The 19,113-nt window shown below is 36.0% G+C and overlaps 1 protein-coding gene across 4 annotated transcripts in view; it reads left to right on the top strand.

Annotated features, from left to right (window-relative positions):
* LOC148305052 (protein TANC2-like) overlaps positions 1-19,044 on the top strand; it is a 209,110-nt gene extending 190,066 nt beyond the window's left edge. The window contains exons 3-16 of one of the 4 annotated variants that reach the window (XM_088267301.1): positions 4,275-4,650; positions 5,440-5,600; positions 6,985-7,125; positions 7,835-8,037; positions 8,596-8,752; positions 9,758-9,868; positions 10,918-11,258; positions 12,007-13,462; positions 13,748-13,962; positions 14,864-15,152; positions 16,009-16,277; positions 17,289-17,368; positions 17,844-18,069; positions 18,457-19,029. In XM_088267301.1, the coding sequence (XP_088123427.1) occupies positions 4,275-4,650; positions 5,440-5,600; positions 6,985-7,125; positions 7,835-8,037; positions 8,596-8,752; positions 9,758-9,868; positions 10,918-11,258; positions 12,007-13,462; positions 13,748-13,962; positions 14,864-15,152; positions 16,009-16,277; positions 17,289-17,368; positions 17,844-18,069; positions 18,457-18,738 (4,307 nt within the window). In that variant the 3' untranslated portion in view covers positions 18,739-19,029. Of the gene's footprint in view, positions 1-4,274; positions 4,651-5,439; positions 5,601-6,984; positions 7,126-7,834; positions 8,038-8,595; positions 8,753-9,757; positions 9,869-10,917; positions 11,259-12,006; positions 13,463-13,747; positions 13,963-14,863; positions 15,153-16,008; positions 16,278-17,288; positions 17,369-17,843; positions 18,070-18,456 lie in introns of all 4 variants that reach the window. The other 3 variants (XM_088267303.1, XM_088267304.1, XM_088267302.1) reach the window with 3 other exon arrangements.
* The last annotated feature ends 69 nt before the right edge of the window (positions 19,045-19,113 follow it).

Here is a 19,113-nt window from a genome sequence, read left to right as displayed (position 1 = left end):
CATGTTTAGAGTCATGTATTTACTTATTAAATTGTCAAAGATTTATCTTTGCAGTATAATGGGAGAGGAAATATAAAATTCGTCAATCAAATGTACCGGCTCAGTCGTCAACAGTTAAATAATTAATTCATTTTCGCCGTCATAATGTTGCGTTGAACATGATCCTGTCGGCTCGCTGGTTACCAAAACAAGAGGCGAATGCTGAATACTAAAACAGAAAAGCATACACTCGCTTTGCGGCTAAGGACTCCTACACAAATAATTTATAATATTTATATTTCACAGACACGAACCGGCGTCTGCGTAATCCGGGAGCTTAATTTAAATGCGCGCCCTCAGGCCGCCGATGTACAAGCTTTTAACCCTTTGGTTACAAAGTCTTTTCGGGTTACTGGTATACCAGAGAAACCGCGATTTAAACATGCATAATTCAAAATTAAAATGTGTTCGGTAGTTTATGAACACTATGTGACATGTTTTAAACAAGTGTGTTTTTAAATTTGACCTTCTGCGCGACGATAATGTCTCTCGGAGTTTTAGTAACTAAATGCTTGCAACGTTATAAAAAATCGACCAACAAATAATTTGCTTAATGTTCACCTCATTTTTACGCCGTACACATAACTCTAAAGATCAAACAACTTGCCAACATAATCGCTGACATCCGGTGTTGAAAGAAATAGTGTAGGGGTGCGTGTAATTAAGAAATAAGAATTTTTTTTTTGTAATGCAATGTATGTATTATAATTATATCAATTTATTGCATAAATTTGATATCCCTGAACGTAAAAATGTTTCTTATTGAAGAATATCACAACCTTACACAACTAACTTTTCGCGGAAACAAAATTGGTTTATTGTAGGTACACATTATTTTTTCTTGTTTGGTAGTTAAAGGGTTAATACCTGTGCGGACGTATATGGTATAGCTAGCAGTTTGGCAAGACGCTTGAAACTCCGCTTCCTACCGCATCCTAATGGACCGTATTTCACAATTTCACCATTTACCCAATATTGCGGGTAGTTTTATTATTTCTTTGATATCTAAGCCACTTACTTTGAGCCGGAGGCAGGGGTATTGTACGCGAATTGCAACCCTTGTGGTTTCTGCCGGATGTGGGTATTTTAAGCTCCGAAAGCTTATTTTACAAAAATACATGCGGTCACCTGTTACGAGTCATTGCGCTTGAATTGTGGCAAATTCATTCGTTAATACAACACAATTCAATTTTTATAATATGATGGATTACATTTTTTGAATAATTATAAATTCTACCGCTTTTTGTTAGGCCGAAACAAGTTGATTAATAATATGAACTTTTGAAATACGCAATATTACAAAAACAAATCGTAGTCATACAGGTGTCTGCCTCCGTAGTGTAATGGTCAGCATGCTCGGCTACCGTTCTGTAGGTCCCGGGTTCGATTCCCAGGGTGGTTCAAATAAATATAAGTGATTTTCCACTGTAATATTTATTCAATATTACCCTGGACTGGTACCTGAAGCGGAGGGCTGATCACCTTTCCTTCATGTGTAAAAACGATAACACTGCGTTATATGACGCAGTGCCCTATGCACCATTTGGGTGCGGATAAGGGTTTTATTATTAGTCATACAGGAGAAAGTGACCAAGTGCATTTTTTTTTACAAAAACGTGATCATTGACTATTTGATATCTTACTAGCTTAATATTGCCCTGAAAAAAGTCCCAAAGGATTTTAAACTTGGAAGTATAATATATTGACTTGTTAAAAATGACCAACTGCATTGGTGATTATTTTTTTGCCAAGCAAAAGTGACTTAAATGGCCCTCCTGAACATTTTACGTTTTGTTAGTTGGTCATTTTCTCCTGTACGGCTACGAAATGTTTTTTTTTTATAAATGATGGATCTGCTCTACTTAGGAGTCATTCATGTCAAGATTTTAAGTGATATTTCAACATAGATGGTGATATGAAAATTTGGGCATTTGCGGGGATTGCTACCTGTCATTGGCCAGTTTAAGTAATCACTGTATAAACTGTGTAGCATTTACTTTTCTGCCCATAATTAGATTTAACATTTGTACTGACATTTCTTGGTGGATCTGCATTTCGTATAATAAAACAATAAGTGTTCAGTTTTTTCTACATTTATTTTATTCGACTAGTTACCCGGTTTCATCGTTACTGACATCATCAGCCTGTTGGGAGCGTAGCGAAAACTATGATTTTATATAACTTTTCTGATAATAAGAATTTATATTAATTGAATTTAAGTAGTGTTTATTTAACACATAAAATATGGAGAAGATTTTAGAGCTGATAATCACATAAATCTTGCCTTAGTATATTATTTTTGAATAACTTTATTGTATGTTTAGTAAAATTGTTATAAAATCCTGCCTGAAAACCCTTATCATATTTTGTATGTAGTTTTTATTACAATACTCAAAATAGTATAAAAACTAGACAGTATAACATGGTTTTCAACCCCTGCTTTTTTGTATTTGTAACATAGAATTTCGTTAAAGCTTCCAACGGTCTAAAGATGTCGGCAAGACGAAACCCGATCACTGGTCGAACAAAATAAAATTGGAAAAAATACTATACAGCTGTTATTTTATTCCACTCATAATAGGACAATTATATTACTTTTTTTTTGTATGTAATTGTATATGCTTTAATTTGAAAATATCAACAACGTTATTCGAGTAAAACTTCGTCTATATCTGTGATTAAAATTATTAAGTTATCAGAAACCTTCATACATTGTACGTAAAAAAATCCAAATTATTTTAAGTACTAGAAGACGCCTTAAACGACTTTACTCCCATCTCAACACACTTCATCTATGATGACCTACCAATTAAAATCTTCTCTTAAGCTGATGTTATATGTGTCGCCTACTTTCAAAATCCACCAGATCCATGTAAGTCGATTTTACATAAAATCCAAAATTCTCCGGGCAACATTTATGTTTAAAAGATATGTCTATCTTTTGATAAAATATTATGCAAAAGAGAATTTTCCCTTTTTTTACAAAATTTTTCAGCATTAACAAAAAACACGAGACACAAAGCGAGAATGACGTCATCTTAATTTATGACCTATCCCCGCTTTCTGATTGGCTGATTTGCGTCAGAAGGCAAATCATATATAATATATAGCGGAATTTTAAATACAACGCTGTTTTTAAATATTTGTTATCAGGGTTTTTAAGGATATAAATATTTTAAACAATAAAACCCACAATTGGCAATCCGATGGAGTATATATTTTTAAAAATTTTAAAATTGGATCTGGTGGACTTTGAAAGTAGGCGACACATATTATATAACGTTTTATGAATGATTGAACGTGTGTAATATATAACGGTAGACCCAGTAACTGTTTATCACCTCCGTACTTCCCCAATTACGCTGCAAAGTCTTCATCAACGCGAGATATGAAATAAATAGCCATAATTAAATCATTTGCCGCCTTCCTTAATTCCAGTATAATAATATGAAACATATAATATCTGAAACACATTACTTTAATGGTCCTTGCTTCTAGGTAGGACGATTAAACCGAAGTATTTATAGAATAATAGTTTCATGGGAAACATAACTTGACCGTTGGTAGTCGGAATAATATCTAGATAAATAATGATTGCAGTGGAAGCTGTTGAGAGATTTGAATAAGTATCTAATCTCTCAACTTGAGATGAATTATCTAGCGTTTTTATACGAAAGAAGATGGAAGTCTGAGCATCCCAAGGCCTACGACCTGGCATCTGGTGAGCTTATTATACACTTGTGTAATATCCACCATTCTGACCACTATTGCATGTCCTTTTTTTATCTTCTTATCCTCATCCGCACACAGGGGTGCATAGGGCACTGCGTTCAATTGACGCGATAATTTGATCGTTGATTATATAAAGGCATGGTGATCAGACTTATACTTTTCTCGGGTACCTGTCCAGGGTAATATGTACTAAATAAATATTAGAGTGAAAAAAACACATGTTTATTTCACCCCCTGGGAATCGAACCTGGGATCTCCAGGATGGTAGCCAAACATGGTAACCACTTCAATTTAGAGGCGGACAACATCCATATAGTATTGATTTTTGAAAGATGTACATATATATGTACTGCTATTGGATTTCTTTCTTATGTATGTAATTTTGATAGATTTGGAATTTTGGCTAATAGTGGTCTCTCCGTTGAGGATTTTGTAAAGTATGACTACAATTGAATAATCTAGTGATATAATAAATAATAATATATATTCTCTTTTCTTTTCAGACCTGGCAGCCATTAGACAGCTTCTGGAAAACGAGACTGGGGGAGTAAGCTGCCCGAGCTGCAGTATGCCGTTCGACAAGGGTAAAAAGAGGAAATTGATCGACACTTGCGGCCACGAGCGTTGCTTCACCTGCATGTTCAGGAACGAAGCGTGTCCACTGTGCGGAACTGGTCAGACCAACATCAACCCCCCTCGCGGCTACCAGTTACCAGAAAACAGATCCATCGACAGCGGACTCCAGACCCCAGACAGCAGATCGTACGGAACACCAGACAGTAGATCTCTGACTCAAGTGGAAATACACGAACCATCCAAGGGGTACAGAAGAGGAGAAGTCTTCGTGCAGTCGCTCAGGGGATCCCATTCTCCCAGCAGGTATTTTATTAAAAGAAATCAAATCTTATAATAAAGAAAGGTATTTAGATGATATACATAAAACATGGTCCAGAGAGGCAAGGCATTGCCAGCAAGTTAATTACGTCTGTCGAGGAGTGAGAGGATAATGTGTTTTATGTACAGATGTCTTTTCTGTAGAAACATATCTACCAAGCTGTCTTTTGATACTTCTAGTTCTAGTTCTATAACGTCCTACAGCAAATACAGTGTTAGTACGAGCGAGTAATTTGAGTAATGAGTAATCACTTTATACACTTGTATAACGTTGACTGCCTATTATGCCTAGAATGCCTATTATGAACATCCATATTGCATCAATTTTCAAAACTTGTAAAGGCGCGATCCTGGTGGATTCTTTTAAAATGCTGTTAGTTCATAGATTTGGAAGTACATATATATAGCTCATAACTTGAGAAATTTGGAAAATATATATGGCGTTTTTCCAATCGAACACAGGCGAGATTCATTTTACGAATTTTTTCACATATTATAAAATATATTCTCAGATACTCAGACTTCCATCTTCTTTCGTATAAACGATAGATGTTTCATTTCAAGATGAGACACCTTTAATAGTTAAATGTCATCCGTTGGATAAATAATCCAGTCTCTGATAAATAGTAACAAAATATTTAGCACACGATTCTCACCTTGTCTTAGTTAAAGTGAACAGATTTTTATTCAAATTAGCTTAAATGTCAAGTCCTTACAGTTATATTGAACTATTAAGTAATGTTTAACAATCGCACACCTATTTTTTTTTCAAAGGTTACCGAAGCCTCCGAAACAACTGGCCCCGATGGTTCAGAGCTGCCCCACCCCGCCACACACCAGAAGAAGGTTCTTCCTCAGCCCGAAAGCCCTAAGAAGCTCCTTTGGATACCGCGCCTCCCGCAATGGTCACAACGAGAACCACCCTCCTTTATCAGGTAGGCCAGTTGTTGCATAGATTTCCGCAATATTCAAACCTGAATTCAAACCGACCCCGTTTTGGCATAACCCACGCTTGTCAATTTACGACTATTTCCAGTATACTTACGTGTAAACGAGTATGTGATACATCATCTGGCTTTTGCCAATGTCCAAAATTCTCCAAAACGAGTACTGTATACTTTATGACTCATCATACGTACCTCCGAATTATTTTTGATTACACCTTTCACTTTTTTTGATTTACGATCCAAAACCTGCCTCTGTAGTTATTCCGAACTCGGATTGTTTTTATCGTATCTGGGCTCTTCTTTTTGCCGTGAGTGCATAATTCAGCGGAGGCCTATATCTACCGGTGTTTGCGGGTCATAATTAACCAAATTTAATGGCACGGGCGCTTAGTTTGGGTACCGTAATATATGCGCCGATCATTTGAATGCATTAATTCTAACCGGGCCAGTTTTTCAATTTCGCATCCATTAATGAACGAGTCTCCCGCCGAGACGAGGCAAATTTGCATGGAAATTGCGTAAACGCTATCTGCCTACTCTGCCTCGATCGTGCATTCTCCTTACGCACCGAGTGGATTGCGCGCCATTATAGCCAGCCCACACTCGCGAATGTTACTCCCACACGCCATTCTCGCTCTATCACCTGCGACAAACCCACTTCTTATCCGACCTCATCTCGAAGGACTCCGAGGATAGCTCTACCAGTCTACGATCAAGATGCGTCTGCATTCTGCGGAATCAATTGCCTTTTTCCATTTCGAATAATATAAAAAGATGGAATTATTGAACGAATCCTTCTTATACATAACCGATTGTATAAATCTGCGATTGATTATCTCGGAAGTCAACGTTTTATCTTGTCAAATGATCAAGTGTTGATAATTATAATTTGCTCCAACACTTTTGATACTCGCTCAGATTGCAATGATCATTTTTAATCACTGTAAATACCTAAAGACAAGAATACGCCTTTAGTCGTTTAACTGGACGTACTTGAAAGTTTGAATAATTACGATCAACTGGCTTTAGAGGCACTTTAATTTTAACGCATTTAAATTGCGTTTAACTTCTGGAATCCACTACTTATTACGAGATTATTATAATAATTAATTCGCACTTGAAGTGCATACAAGCGACGATGTGTACATAATAATTTAATCTTACACTGTGCGTCAATAAAATGTATCGTATTAATAATGCACGTATCTCTCGGTTGCTACTTTTATATGTATCAAGGTGTTAAAAAGACGTGATCTCATTTCGCAAAAAATAGGCCTTTATAAATTGATTAAATTCATTATCAGCTACTTTTGCGATTCCGTAAACTGAGTGTTAAATATTAATGTGTAAGTATTTTAAAATTTGGTCGAAGGCCATGATACGGGGCAAGCAGCTCAACAGGTGGAGAACCAACGCAACTCCGGTACTTGGCCATCGTTGGTCTTCAACAAGATCAGATCCCTCTGGTCAGCCAACACTTCAGTATCCCAAGGCCTCAACCAGTTGGCTACAGGCAGGAGAATCTTCATTACCTGCATTGTTTTACCCTTTGTTTATTTTAACCCCTTTTGAAATGTCCACCTACCATTTATGAAATGAACCTCACACCCAACTTTTTTTCTACTCACCCGCATTGTTTTCTTTGTTTACTACTTTTCTCTTCACATGATGATTTTTGTTTGTTTTAGATATTAAATATTAATGTTTTTTTGTTGTTGTTGTAATAGATTGCTTGTCTTGTCGAATGTTTGTTGTATGATAGATCGTTTTGTTTACTCGCTTTGAGACTAGAAGGATTTTCTGCACACCTGCGCATAATATTTTGATGTAGGAGCACTTATTTTTATTATCCTGATCGCCTTCTACTATTATTATAACATTTTTTTCAATAATCACGTTCGTGCTTCTTGGTTAACTGTGAGAGTTTGTGTTTGCGTTATTTTTGCATTTTTTTAGTAGTTATTTTACTCTTCGACCGCATTGGATGTTACATAAGTTACTCTTAGACTGTGCAATGTAATTTGAGATGATTATTCGTCGAGTAGATAGGTCACATTCCTAGTGGTACTAGAAAACCATGAGGTCATAAGACAATACCAATACATCTTTACCATGAATAATGGTTTTAATTACAACCAATGACCTAAATGCTGATCAGGTGATGCAGTTTGATGTCGTATTACATAATTGTATGCTTTGACGTTTTTACTTTGATCTTTCAGATGACGAGGGTGGTAATATAAAGCCTTTGGGGTTGAGCGAGAATAGAAAGGGGAACCAAAACGATATTTACATGCGGCTGGGACTCCTTTTGGGCGATGGAAATAGGAACAAAAAGCAGAAACACAAATCCTCTGCCCGAGATAGCTGTACCTCGCTGGCTAGTCTAGATGCCCATACCTTGGCTTCAAACAACACCAGTCCAGTAAGTTTTGTTCTTATGTATGTTCTAGAATTGATAATCAACGATTAAAGGGCTGAAATCTAGAGCGTTCAAAATCAGAACCCAAACGGTCAGGCTAGGGCCTGAATGGTCTGACGTGCATCCGAGCGCATTTTTTTTTTAGAAAATATTAAACACTGAAATTTAACCTCCCTTTAGAATAATTTAAAATTATTTTTTAAAATGACTTTTAAAATGATAAAAAAATATTTTCAATTTGTTTTTATAACTTTTATTATCAAACCGTATTTTCAATAACTCTATTATTTTCAAAATTTTATTTTTAAGAAAAAATTTTTTTTCAATACAAAAACGGTATTTAAAGCTAAAACTTCGATTACGTCAATGTTATCCGGGTTTAAAAAAATTAAGTTGCTACTTGACGAATACTGGGACTTGATAAGAGTTGCAATGATATGTTACTGTTGTTGGAAAGATATTGCTTTTTGCAATAAGACCGCCAATATACTTTTTTTTCTGTACATGAAGTTTAAATAAATAAATAAGTTAAAGTCTATAAGAGAAACTGGATGTTCGCAGGTTTCCACTCTTACTGGATCTTCAGAGGCCGATGTGAGCGTTATGACGCACAGCAAGGAGCCAACATCGGATTCAATAGGATCTCTCATGTCGATGTCTTTATCAGGCAACAGCAACTGTTCATCTAGTCCAATAAGTCGAAGACATTCTGTCACAGGTAAGTGCCATATACCATTGTTAGTTGTTGCTAGATGTACCCGACCACGCGTTGCTGTCGCTCAGTCTGGTTAAATGGAAAAGAAAGAACATATGGCACACATTTCTAATAAAATGATTCATTACGCACTTAGCAGCTGTCAAGAAACACGTTGCCTGCCATGAGCATTATTTAGGCACCGCTTGTGTTATACTTACGTTCAACAGATGGCGCTGCCATTTAAAAAATCTGTTACAGGTAAATCACCTGACGCAACTATATAAAAACGCGCATATTCGAGTGCAACGTTGTGTAGAAATTTCAAACAAAACGGTGAATTTAAGATTTTGCATAAACAAATCAAAATTTGTTCACAAATCTGGGTTTGTCCACTTGAGAGTTATTTGTATTGACATCCAAATATATACGAGGAAGAACATAGAAGTTTGGGTATTTACAGGGTATACGACCTGTCCAGTCCATGACAGGTCGTAATCCATGTAAATACCCAGAATCTCATTTTCTTCCTCATCCATGTTGAGATGTCAATTTGCATTTATTATAAGTAATTATACATAGATTACTTTAACACCTAAAATATTTTTAAAAATCTCTTGTATATGTTAATTGAAACATTTGACTTATATTTCATTCGCATCTATAATTTTACCAATTCTGAATTGTTTTGATTTACTTTAAATGGCATCAACAGAGATGGGTGTTGTGGATTTTAATGTTATAGTCTAATTATTTTTTGACATCTCATCAAAGATGAAGAAGAATATGGAAGTCTGGGCATTTACGGGGCTTACGACCGTCATAGGCTGGTTTAAGTGATCACTTTACATACGTGTAACATTCACCAATTCTACCCATTATTGACAACCACACTACTCAAATTCTTGGAAGTTCTATATATATGAACCAATTTAGAAACCTTGTTCATGAATCACTAGAACTTCACTAGAGACATCTATTAGTGAGATGTAAAGATTATAGTCTAATGTTCCTTTTGTGCTATTTCAGCTACCCAAAATAAAGTGGACGACATAGGATTCTTTAAAAACAGGCGAACTTCCGCTAGAAGATCTGCAAGGACGGGAACAAGATTAACTCCGACTGTTGATGCAAAAAAATGTAAATTAATGCATATTTAAATATTATATTTAACTAATATATAAAAGTAAAGTAACTGTACTCCTTACAATGCACTTTTGATACCTTACAAGGGCCCAGAGCAGCTGTATACTCAGCTTTGAGGATAGATGCCTGCGAAGAATTTTAGGTGTACGGTGGTTTGACTTTGTTTAAAGCAAGGAAATACTCCGTACAACTCAGCAACCCATAACCATAACTGTCACCATGAAAAGGCAGTTCAGTTGGCTAGGCCATGTATTTTGCATTCCTCCTGAGAGCTACTATCAAGTTTGCCTCTTTTACAAGGCATCAGGTTCCCGACACCCAGGACGACCACTGCTGACGATTCTTAAGCAGCTTGTCTGAACTTTGGGACACGGAACTGACTTGGGAGGATGCATGGGAGCTGGCAGCTGACATAAGGGTCTGGAGATAGTTTGCGAAATCCATATGGTCCACATAAGGAGCAGATATGGTTTAGAAGAGAAATTGTCCTCACAAACACTAGAACTTACATTCGTTGAGTCAATTTGTATCTCAGATTAACATCTTGAGTAGTTAGATATTAACACATTGTTGTCAGGCGATTTTTTTCATCCACCCCGACCCTAATTAATATACTAATTAGGATTGTGTACATATAACATGTAACCTAATCACAAGTATCCGCAAAATCAATTTCGATCCATACAATATTTTTTGGCGTCTCTCGCTCTACCAAAAGTGAGCAAATCGAACGCTTACGAGTACAAACATCTCATGCTCTCAATCAACAGTATGTAAAATATGCTTTGAAGCGTTTAAAATGAAAATTTAAAACAAAATTTTCATAGTGGATAAAACATGTAACTAGTGGAAAAATTATTTGATTGTGTTGTATCATCAATAGATGGTATTGGTAGTCCAAATCCGACATGATCTGGAATTATTTGATTAATAATCACTATGCCACAAATGTGGGGCCACACGCTATCTGACCTGGTATTTTATGGCCCCACAGTTGGGGTGGTATGCATGGACAGGTTAAAATAATATTTTTCTGTTTACAGTTTACCCGCCGACTCCGCATCTAACATTAAGGCCACTTTTCTTTGAAGTTCCACTCCCCGAACGGGATCCCTTGTTTGTCGGTAGGCAATGGCTTATAAATGATATGCAAGATATCATCAACTCATCATCTCCTGGTATTATTATATCCGGTGAGCCAGGTACTGGCAAGACAGCGATCATCCTTCAGCTGGTTGAATACTCTTGCTTTGGAAGAAAGAAAGATTCAATATACGAGCAAGTCAGAGATCTGTCAGACATTACTAGTGACATAACACCGGACTGTGAAACGAGAAATATTATGGATTTGGCTTCGCAAGTTGTTGCTTATCATTTTTGTCAGGTAAATATAAAACTATAAACTACTATCACACTAAACATACCAAAACTGTTTCTTAGTAAGTGCATTTGTGCGATGACTTGTACTCAGAGAATTAAATTTACCAACATTATATTTCAGTTTTAACATCCAATATTTTTTGTAAAGGGAAAGGTTTAGAATTATTATCAAACTATCTCCTGTACTCCCGTGCAAGCGTAAATGGTTACTGTACATATTTTAGTTTGCACATAAGTCTATACCATTATGATATGAGAATCTTTCCATTCTTTGGGACAGTGACATGAGTGAGACAAACTAGGCTCGTGGGGGCAAATCATGCATTAGAACAGTGAAGACAATACATCTTCGTGCATTGCCAGCACACTGCCAGGAGATATGCAAAACATAATCTGTGATGCACAAACAATGCATTAATATAAGTAATGTACAACGTTATTGCTACCTTGAACTATCTAAAAAAGGTTATTTAAAAATTAATAGACTTGAAAATATTGCAATAAATGTCAATTTAGCTAAAACAGAACATAATGAAGCAGAAAACTAAGTATGTTTTATAGGTATTTTTTCCTGTAATTGATTCATCTATCAAGAAACATCTTAAGAAAGCAACCGTTTTTAAAGAAGTTTCCAAAACAATCTATATGTTTGTTACAAGAAAAAAAAAGTGAAATGCTGGACAATTTCAGTCACTGGCTGCCTCTGACCAAAATATTTCTGTATATCATTAATAAACTGTTTTTTCTTTCAGGCTGACAATAATTGCACATGTCTGGTCGGAGAATTTGTCCACTCCCTGGCTGCTCAACTGTGCCAAGCTCCACGTCTCCAAGCTTACAAAGATTACCTCCTCGGGGAACCGCACTTGCTAGGATGCCTGTCCATCAAAGAATGTATAGCCGATCCCGACTTGGCCTTCCGTCGTGGAATTATCGAGCCACTCATAACCTTGAGAAGAAATACCAATATTGATGAAATGAACAGTATTATTTTAATAGATGGACTCTGCGAGGCAGAATACCACAGGCCTGATCATGGAGATACAATTTCGTCTTTCCTCACAAAGCATACTCCTGATATGCCCCCGTGGCTTAAAATCGTTGCGACCATACGATCACCTTTCATAGAATTAACGAAACAGCTGCCTTACACCCGCTTAAGCCTCGATGAGTTCCAGGGAAACGATTTTGTCCAAAAAGATATGCTGGAATATATTAATTTAAGATTACAATCCAATACCTCTATTCAAAGCAATGTAAGATCTGTTCTGGGAAAACAAGATGGAATCACTAGCTCACTGTATAAATTTTCGCACTATGTCCTACAATTAGCGCAAGGATCATTTTTATTTGTCAAGCTGATTCTTGACTTGATAGAAAAAGGCAATTTGGTCGTCAAATCCTCAAACTACAAGGTCCTTCCAGTATCATTGGCGCAAATATTTTTACTTCAATTTAATCTTAAATTTCCCACAGTGCAATCATTTGATAAGGTAACACACATATTGAGCGTATGCTTATCAGCTTTATATCCTTTGACATTAGGAGAAATTTACTACTCGGTAAATTCGTTATTGGTAAATAACTTTTTACCATGGGAAGAATTCTTGCAAAGGTTTTCAACACTATCGGGATTTCTCGTAAAACGGATAGACAGCACCTACATGTTCTTCCACCCTTCGTTCAGAGAGTGGTTAATAAGAAGAGATGACGGGGAGAGTAACAAGTTTTTGTGTGATCTGAGATCAGGTCACTCTGCGATAGCATTCAGACTATCGAGAGTCCAATCGCCCCTAGATGCTGAAAAAACCATGGAGCTAGGACATCACATACTGAAAGCTCATCTATATAGAAATATGGGTGCCGCATCACCAGGAACTTGCTCTAGAGATTTACAAGCCGAATGGGTCTCGGAAAGCTCTTCCAATGTGAGCCAGGCCATTTCGACTTTGAGGAATATCTACAATCCAAATGTCAAGGTGTCGAGATTGATGCTGCTAGCTGGCGGATCACCGGACTACATAACTGAATACATGGGCAATTCGCCTTTGCTTTGCATTTATGCTTATCAAGGGATATTGTCAATGGTTGGAATGCTATTAGAGTTTGGAGCTAATGTATCTCTCACTAACTCGCAAGGTTGCACAGCCCTCATCATGGCATGCCAGAAGGGTTATACTGATGTCGCCAGAACGCTCGTTGCTGCAGGTGATTATTTAAAAAATATACTGTAATTCCACCATATATTTTTAAATATCATAAATGATGTAAATAATATAAACAGTTAATAATTTTTGTTTGTAACCATCCTCCATATTGTTTTAACAAAGTATTATTTTTGATAGTACATAGCCACTCACTGAGATTTTAACCCATCCATTTTGATATGTATCCATCTCTTCTACAGAACAATCACTACACTTACATGTAATCAATCATGTGATACACCACTACCAAAGCACTATTTAAAATAGTCATTTTTTTTTGTTTTAGGCGCAAGTCTCGGTGATATTGATCAGACTGGTCAAACAGCTTTAGTTCACGCTGCCCGGAATGGTTTTGGCACAACAGTAGCATACTTGTTGGGCTGTAATGAGCAGAAAAAGGAAGCTGAAGAAAACCTTGGAGCCCAACATGCTCTCGTGGGTGCGGCACAAGCTGGGCATCTCAATATCGTGGAGTACCTACTGGATATTGCAGAATTAGAGGTTTGTAATACAACTCTTTTGAATATATACATAATTTGAGTTTATTATTGATATTTAAAGAAAGCTTTATTCCAGCTTATTGTATGATGTGGTTCTTACATCTTGACAACATATGGCAAAGAATTCTATTGTTTTCTAAATACAGTCGGGAGAAAGCTTAAAATTTGCCTTAATTCATGACCAAGCATCATGATCATTTTTTATTATGACTTTTCCATATTTATTTTCATTTCAGCAGATTAACCTTTCCGAGTATGGCCGTACATAGTCGTCCAGACAAAAATTTTCCCGTACGTCAAGTACGGCTGCGCTTATAACTAAAGCCCAGTGACATTTATTTCTACAACAACACTTATACTGTCATCTGTGGTAAAACACTTAAACTTCACATCAGATTGTTTTTCTGTTTACCCATTACATTTTACTCAAAACAAAGTTTGTTTGACATCATCGTATAGACGCAGTCAAAGAAAAGCCATGAAATAAAATATCGATAATTTTTTTATAAATCACGTTTAATAATGTAAATATTTTTTTTTACTAAAGAAAATATGTTGCTTATAGATTTGATATTACTATGATATAAAATAATTTAAAAAAATTTAATAATAGAAAGAATACTAACTTATCTTCTTTCTCATTCTCATATTTAAATTTTGTATAAATGTCAGACCTTATTAATTTCATTTTAGTCCTCATTTGACCTGATAAATGATTATTTCGATACCGGTAGTCACGAAGTAGTGTTTTTTATAGTGGTATTTCACAAAATGAACGATGAATGATACGGAGAGTTATAAAAACTCACTCCCCAGATACAGTTTTGTCCACAAAACCTATCTCCCCGACAAGTCAAATTGGTTGTGATATCCAAGATTTCATATTAATTGTTGATTTCCAGGTGGATTCAATATGCAGTATCACCGGGGAGACCGCCTTGACCGCCGCGTGCGGCTCTGGCAGCTTCTGTCTAGCTGTCGTGGATGCCCTCATACAACGAGAAGCAGATCTGCACAAGTCCAACCAGCGTGGAATGGATCCTCTATGCTTGGCTGCTAGAGGAGGACACAACATCATAGTGGAGAGGCTGTTACAGGCCGGAGCCACATTCACAAATCCCAACAAAAACCCTCTGATCATCGCCTCAGCCGAGGGCCACCCTAATGTGGTTGAAATTCTCCTTGAGCATGGTGAGTTATGTACACTCTGACAACTTTCTAATTCTAAATTGTTAACCCAGTGTAACGGGATGGATCCTATTTAGATTTTCGGTCACTGTTGTTTGTGGCTTGCTTTGTGACCAGCTGCCATCGTGTCTCAGAATTGAAACATAGGAACCTGTGAATTTAAATTCTCTGAATTTAAATGCAAACGTTCCAACCTCTAAAATGGTAAACAGTGTGTGTCTATGGATATGTTTTTATACAATAATCATGGTGTAATAATAATTGGTCAGCTATTGGCTGTGCTCTTTCATAAGCTCTTCAATATCGTCGTTATCCACTTTGTGTCCCATGATATTGGCCAATGACACAATCTCGTTGACTGTAGACTCTTCAGGTACTGTTTCAAAATTACATTTGACAACACTCTCTGGCTCCCGGCTCACAAGTGAATGTCATGAAATAGGGACTTGCTATTTCTCTGCATGCAAAATGTCACTCGTTAAGGGAGCAACTTTCTCACTTTTGTTTTGCTTGTTATGCAAATTACTTATTTTGAGAGGTTCCATCGTACTCTTCTTCAGATGAACATGGATATGTTGAGATGTTAAAATGTAAAAATAACTCAGAAGTGGAGTATTTGGACACTCTCAAAATGTTACGTATCAAATATACATCGGGGTCACCGTTTTGGGGTTAGGTAAGAATTGTGAATGTAAAAGCAGTGTTCAGTAGTGTGCTCCTTTATTGACTGATTGACTCCATCAGGAGTTATGCCTGGATAAAGGAGTGGGTGTGGCGGAAGTTGAATTGTCTGCTTATAAGTGGAATTGAATTTTTTATTACCCTTTCAGTAATTGACCCATGATTTTTGTTGCAATAGGTGCCGAAGTAAATGCCACCGATTCTAATGGAGTGTCAGCAATTGGGTGGGCATGCCTGCGTGGAAGATTAGGATGCGTAGTCTCCCTGCTAGAGAGGGGAGCTTCCATCTCCCTGGCCGATTCAGTTGGGAGGACTCCTCTCTGCTTGGCCTGCGGGGGACATCCCAACATCGTAGAGACCCTTCTGGAGAAAGGAGCCAAGATTGAGTGGGTGGACCTTGAAGGAAAGAGGCCCCTTGACATGGCTATAGAACATAAGAACATTCAGGTAATTGTCTGCGATTTTATTCAAATATTGTTTTTATATGAGTATTATGTACCAATCTCTTTGTTAAGGTCTAAACTATACGTGTTTAATTATTAAATCCCGTCGCCAGCGGTCCGCAGGTGAAAAAAACATCAGTCCGAAGTGTGTTGAATGATATTAATGTTATATTATTTATTGATTCGGCATTAACTTTGTGGAATGACATGATTATTTTATTAAAATTAAACACTTGAATATACCACTTTAATGAGTTTTATTTATATTTACGACTTAATTTGTACCAGAAGATGAAAACATCTGTCGTTTTCGAAACTAGTCGTAAATATAAATAAAACTCATTAATGTGGTATATTAAAGTGTTTAATTTTAATAAAATTATATTAATGTTAATACCACAAAAAATATTACATTTTTGGAAATAATTATAGATACCGAAATTTGAAAATATTATGACTAAGTTCGAATAGTAGATATAAGAATGAACCACTTTCTACCTAAATTATATTGTAAAAATTTGGAACCATAAGGAAATATGATAGTGTTAACATTCACATATATTGCCTCTCATTAACACATTGTCAGGAGGTTTTTTCATCAAACTCGACCCTTATTAGTATACTAACTAGGATAGATACTAATCACAAGTAACCTTATCATAAGTAGCCGCAAACCCAACTCTGATCTGTACATTATTTTTTCATGTCTATCACGCTCTACCAAAAGTAAGCAAATAGAACGCTTACAAGCAAATCCCGCTCTCTACCAGCAGTATGTAAAAGACGCTTTAAAGCTTTTCCCGCAAACAATATGTTTTAAACTATGCATAAAACATAGCAAATATAATCACACATATGGTAGAGCCCCTGATCTACCACAAAATGTTATCCTGACCATGTGCAGCGCTCCGGTCTAACGCTAAATACGCAAAATTCTGCACTTGTACGAGATCTGACTTTCGGCAGTTAATGAGTTTCACTTATTGACAATTGACTTTATTATTATCTTTTTCAGGTGGTCCATTGTTTCCTGAAAAGAGGTGCTAAATTGGGCCCTACTACATGGGCAAGCGCAGCGGGAAAACCAGAAATGCTGTAAGCTATTTTAACTTTTTTGTCTACTTTAAATACAATTTGTACAGGCCATTTGCAGACAAATTGATGATATTACAATTCATGTCACGAGTTGAATACATTGGAAACTCAAATAATAATAGTAAGAGAAATAATAATATTAGATAATTTATGTAGTGCCTTTTTTCTAAAATACTACCTCAAGGGCTACTGTGAAATTATATGGTTCGTTCTTTATTCTTCACAAAATAATAATAAGGGTTAAAGGTTAGGTTTCCTTTGGGTATGGCATCAGATTGCCCAGTCAAATTTGTCGCATCTGACACATCTGGCTCAAATCCATTAGGGTCGCATAGCCATCAAACACTTTTTTATTACATTTGAAAAACATAGTAATGTAGATAGCTTATTATTTGAAACACATATTACTAGCAAAATTAAAGTTTTTTTTTACTTAAACTTAAAAAAGTAATACGATTCAATCCTTTTTTTTCAGTTTGATACTACTCAATAAGCTACTGGAAGATGGAAATGTGCTTTATAGAAAGGGCCGCCTTGCAGACGCCTCGACTCGCTACCAATATGCCCTGAAGAAGATCAACCACATCATAAATGACCCGATTGCAACGGGAACTGTGCTGTCCCCGGAACACATCTGTACTTTCACACAACTCAAGACAAATTTCTTGCTCAATCAGTCAAGATGCAAAAGGAAACTTAAAGTATGAAATTAATATCAAGTATTTATTTTAATACGTCCCACTAACTTCATACTCACATATTTCACAAGGCAAGCGCAAGGCACAAAATTCCGAAATACATATATATTTATATATTCTGTAACTTGAGGGACTCGTACATATTCTCCTCCTCGAAGGAGAAGTCCTTCTTTATCTTTTTTTAATATCACTTTCACAGTTTCATTTTTTAAGTCTAAATTAGCCTTGAGAATGAAGGTGATGTCTTCAAAAACTGTCAAACAATATAATTAAAATATGATGAGGTATAAAGTCACTTTAAACTTAATTATTCTGTGAGTAACTGCGAAACAAACTGCTTCATAAATATTGAAAAAATGATTGATGTATTTATTTTCTTTCTCTTTGCAGGAATTTGTGGAATCTGTGGATTTGGCTGCTCAGGCCATTTCACTCCGCCAGGATTCATACGAATGCTACTACGCCCGGTCTAAAGCGTATTTGGCCCTCGACAAAGCTAACGAAAGCCTTTTGGATGTCAGAAAAGCTCTTCTTTTAACCCCCCAGAATAATGCCAACGTTAAGAAAGTATTGACGGCATTACAGCAAGAGATTCTCAATAAAATTACCAATAAGAACGAATCAACAAGGAATAGACACCTTTATGATACTTTAAGCCTTAACTTGCCTTAAAAACCTTCAATTATATAAGCAAGCCTTTGAAAATAGGTTAAATCCTGTATATTATCTGCTAAATTCTATTTATTATTACTTAAGTATTGTCAATCCTAGCCACAGTGCTTTGCATTGTGTAAATGTAAATTATCATATAAAATATTGTTTATTAATCATTTGTAATATTCAAAGGCTCGCAAATGTTTAGTGACTTAGTCCTATAAATGTAGGTGGCTAAAATAATGTTTATGTCTTGATGTGGATTGATGTGAAAAAAGCTTTTATAAGATTATTTATTTATTCGAAAAATGTTTACAAAACAAATACATAAAATATATAAAGACTGAAAATAATGTTGATACAATCAATATAATATTTTAATCAAAATTAATA

Source organism: Brachycentrus maculatus, unplaced genomic scaffold (assembly GCF_059751285.1).
Source record: "Brachycentrus maculatus isolate JH-2025_06_01 unplaced genomic scaffold, ASM5975128v1 h1tg000289l, whole genome shotgun sequence".
Taxonomy (NCBI): Eukaryota; Metazoa; Arthropoda; class Insecta; order Trichoptera; family Brachycentridae; genus Brachycentrus; species Brachycentrus maculatus.
This window is presented reverse-complemented; position numbering and strand designations above follow the sequence as displayed.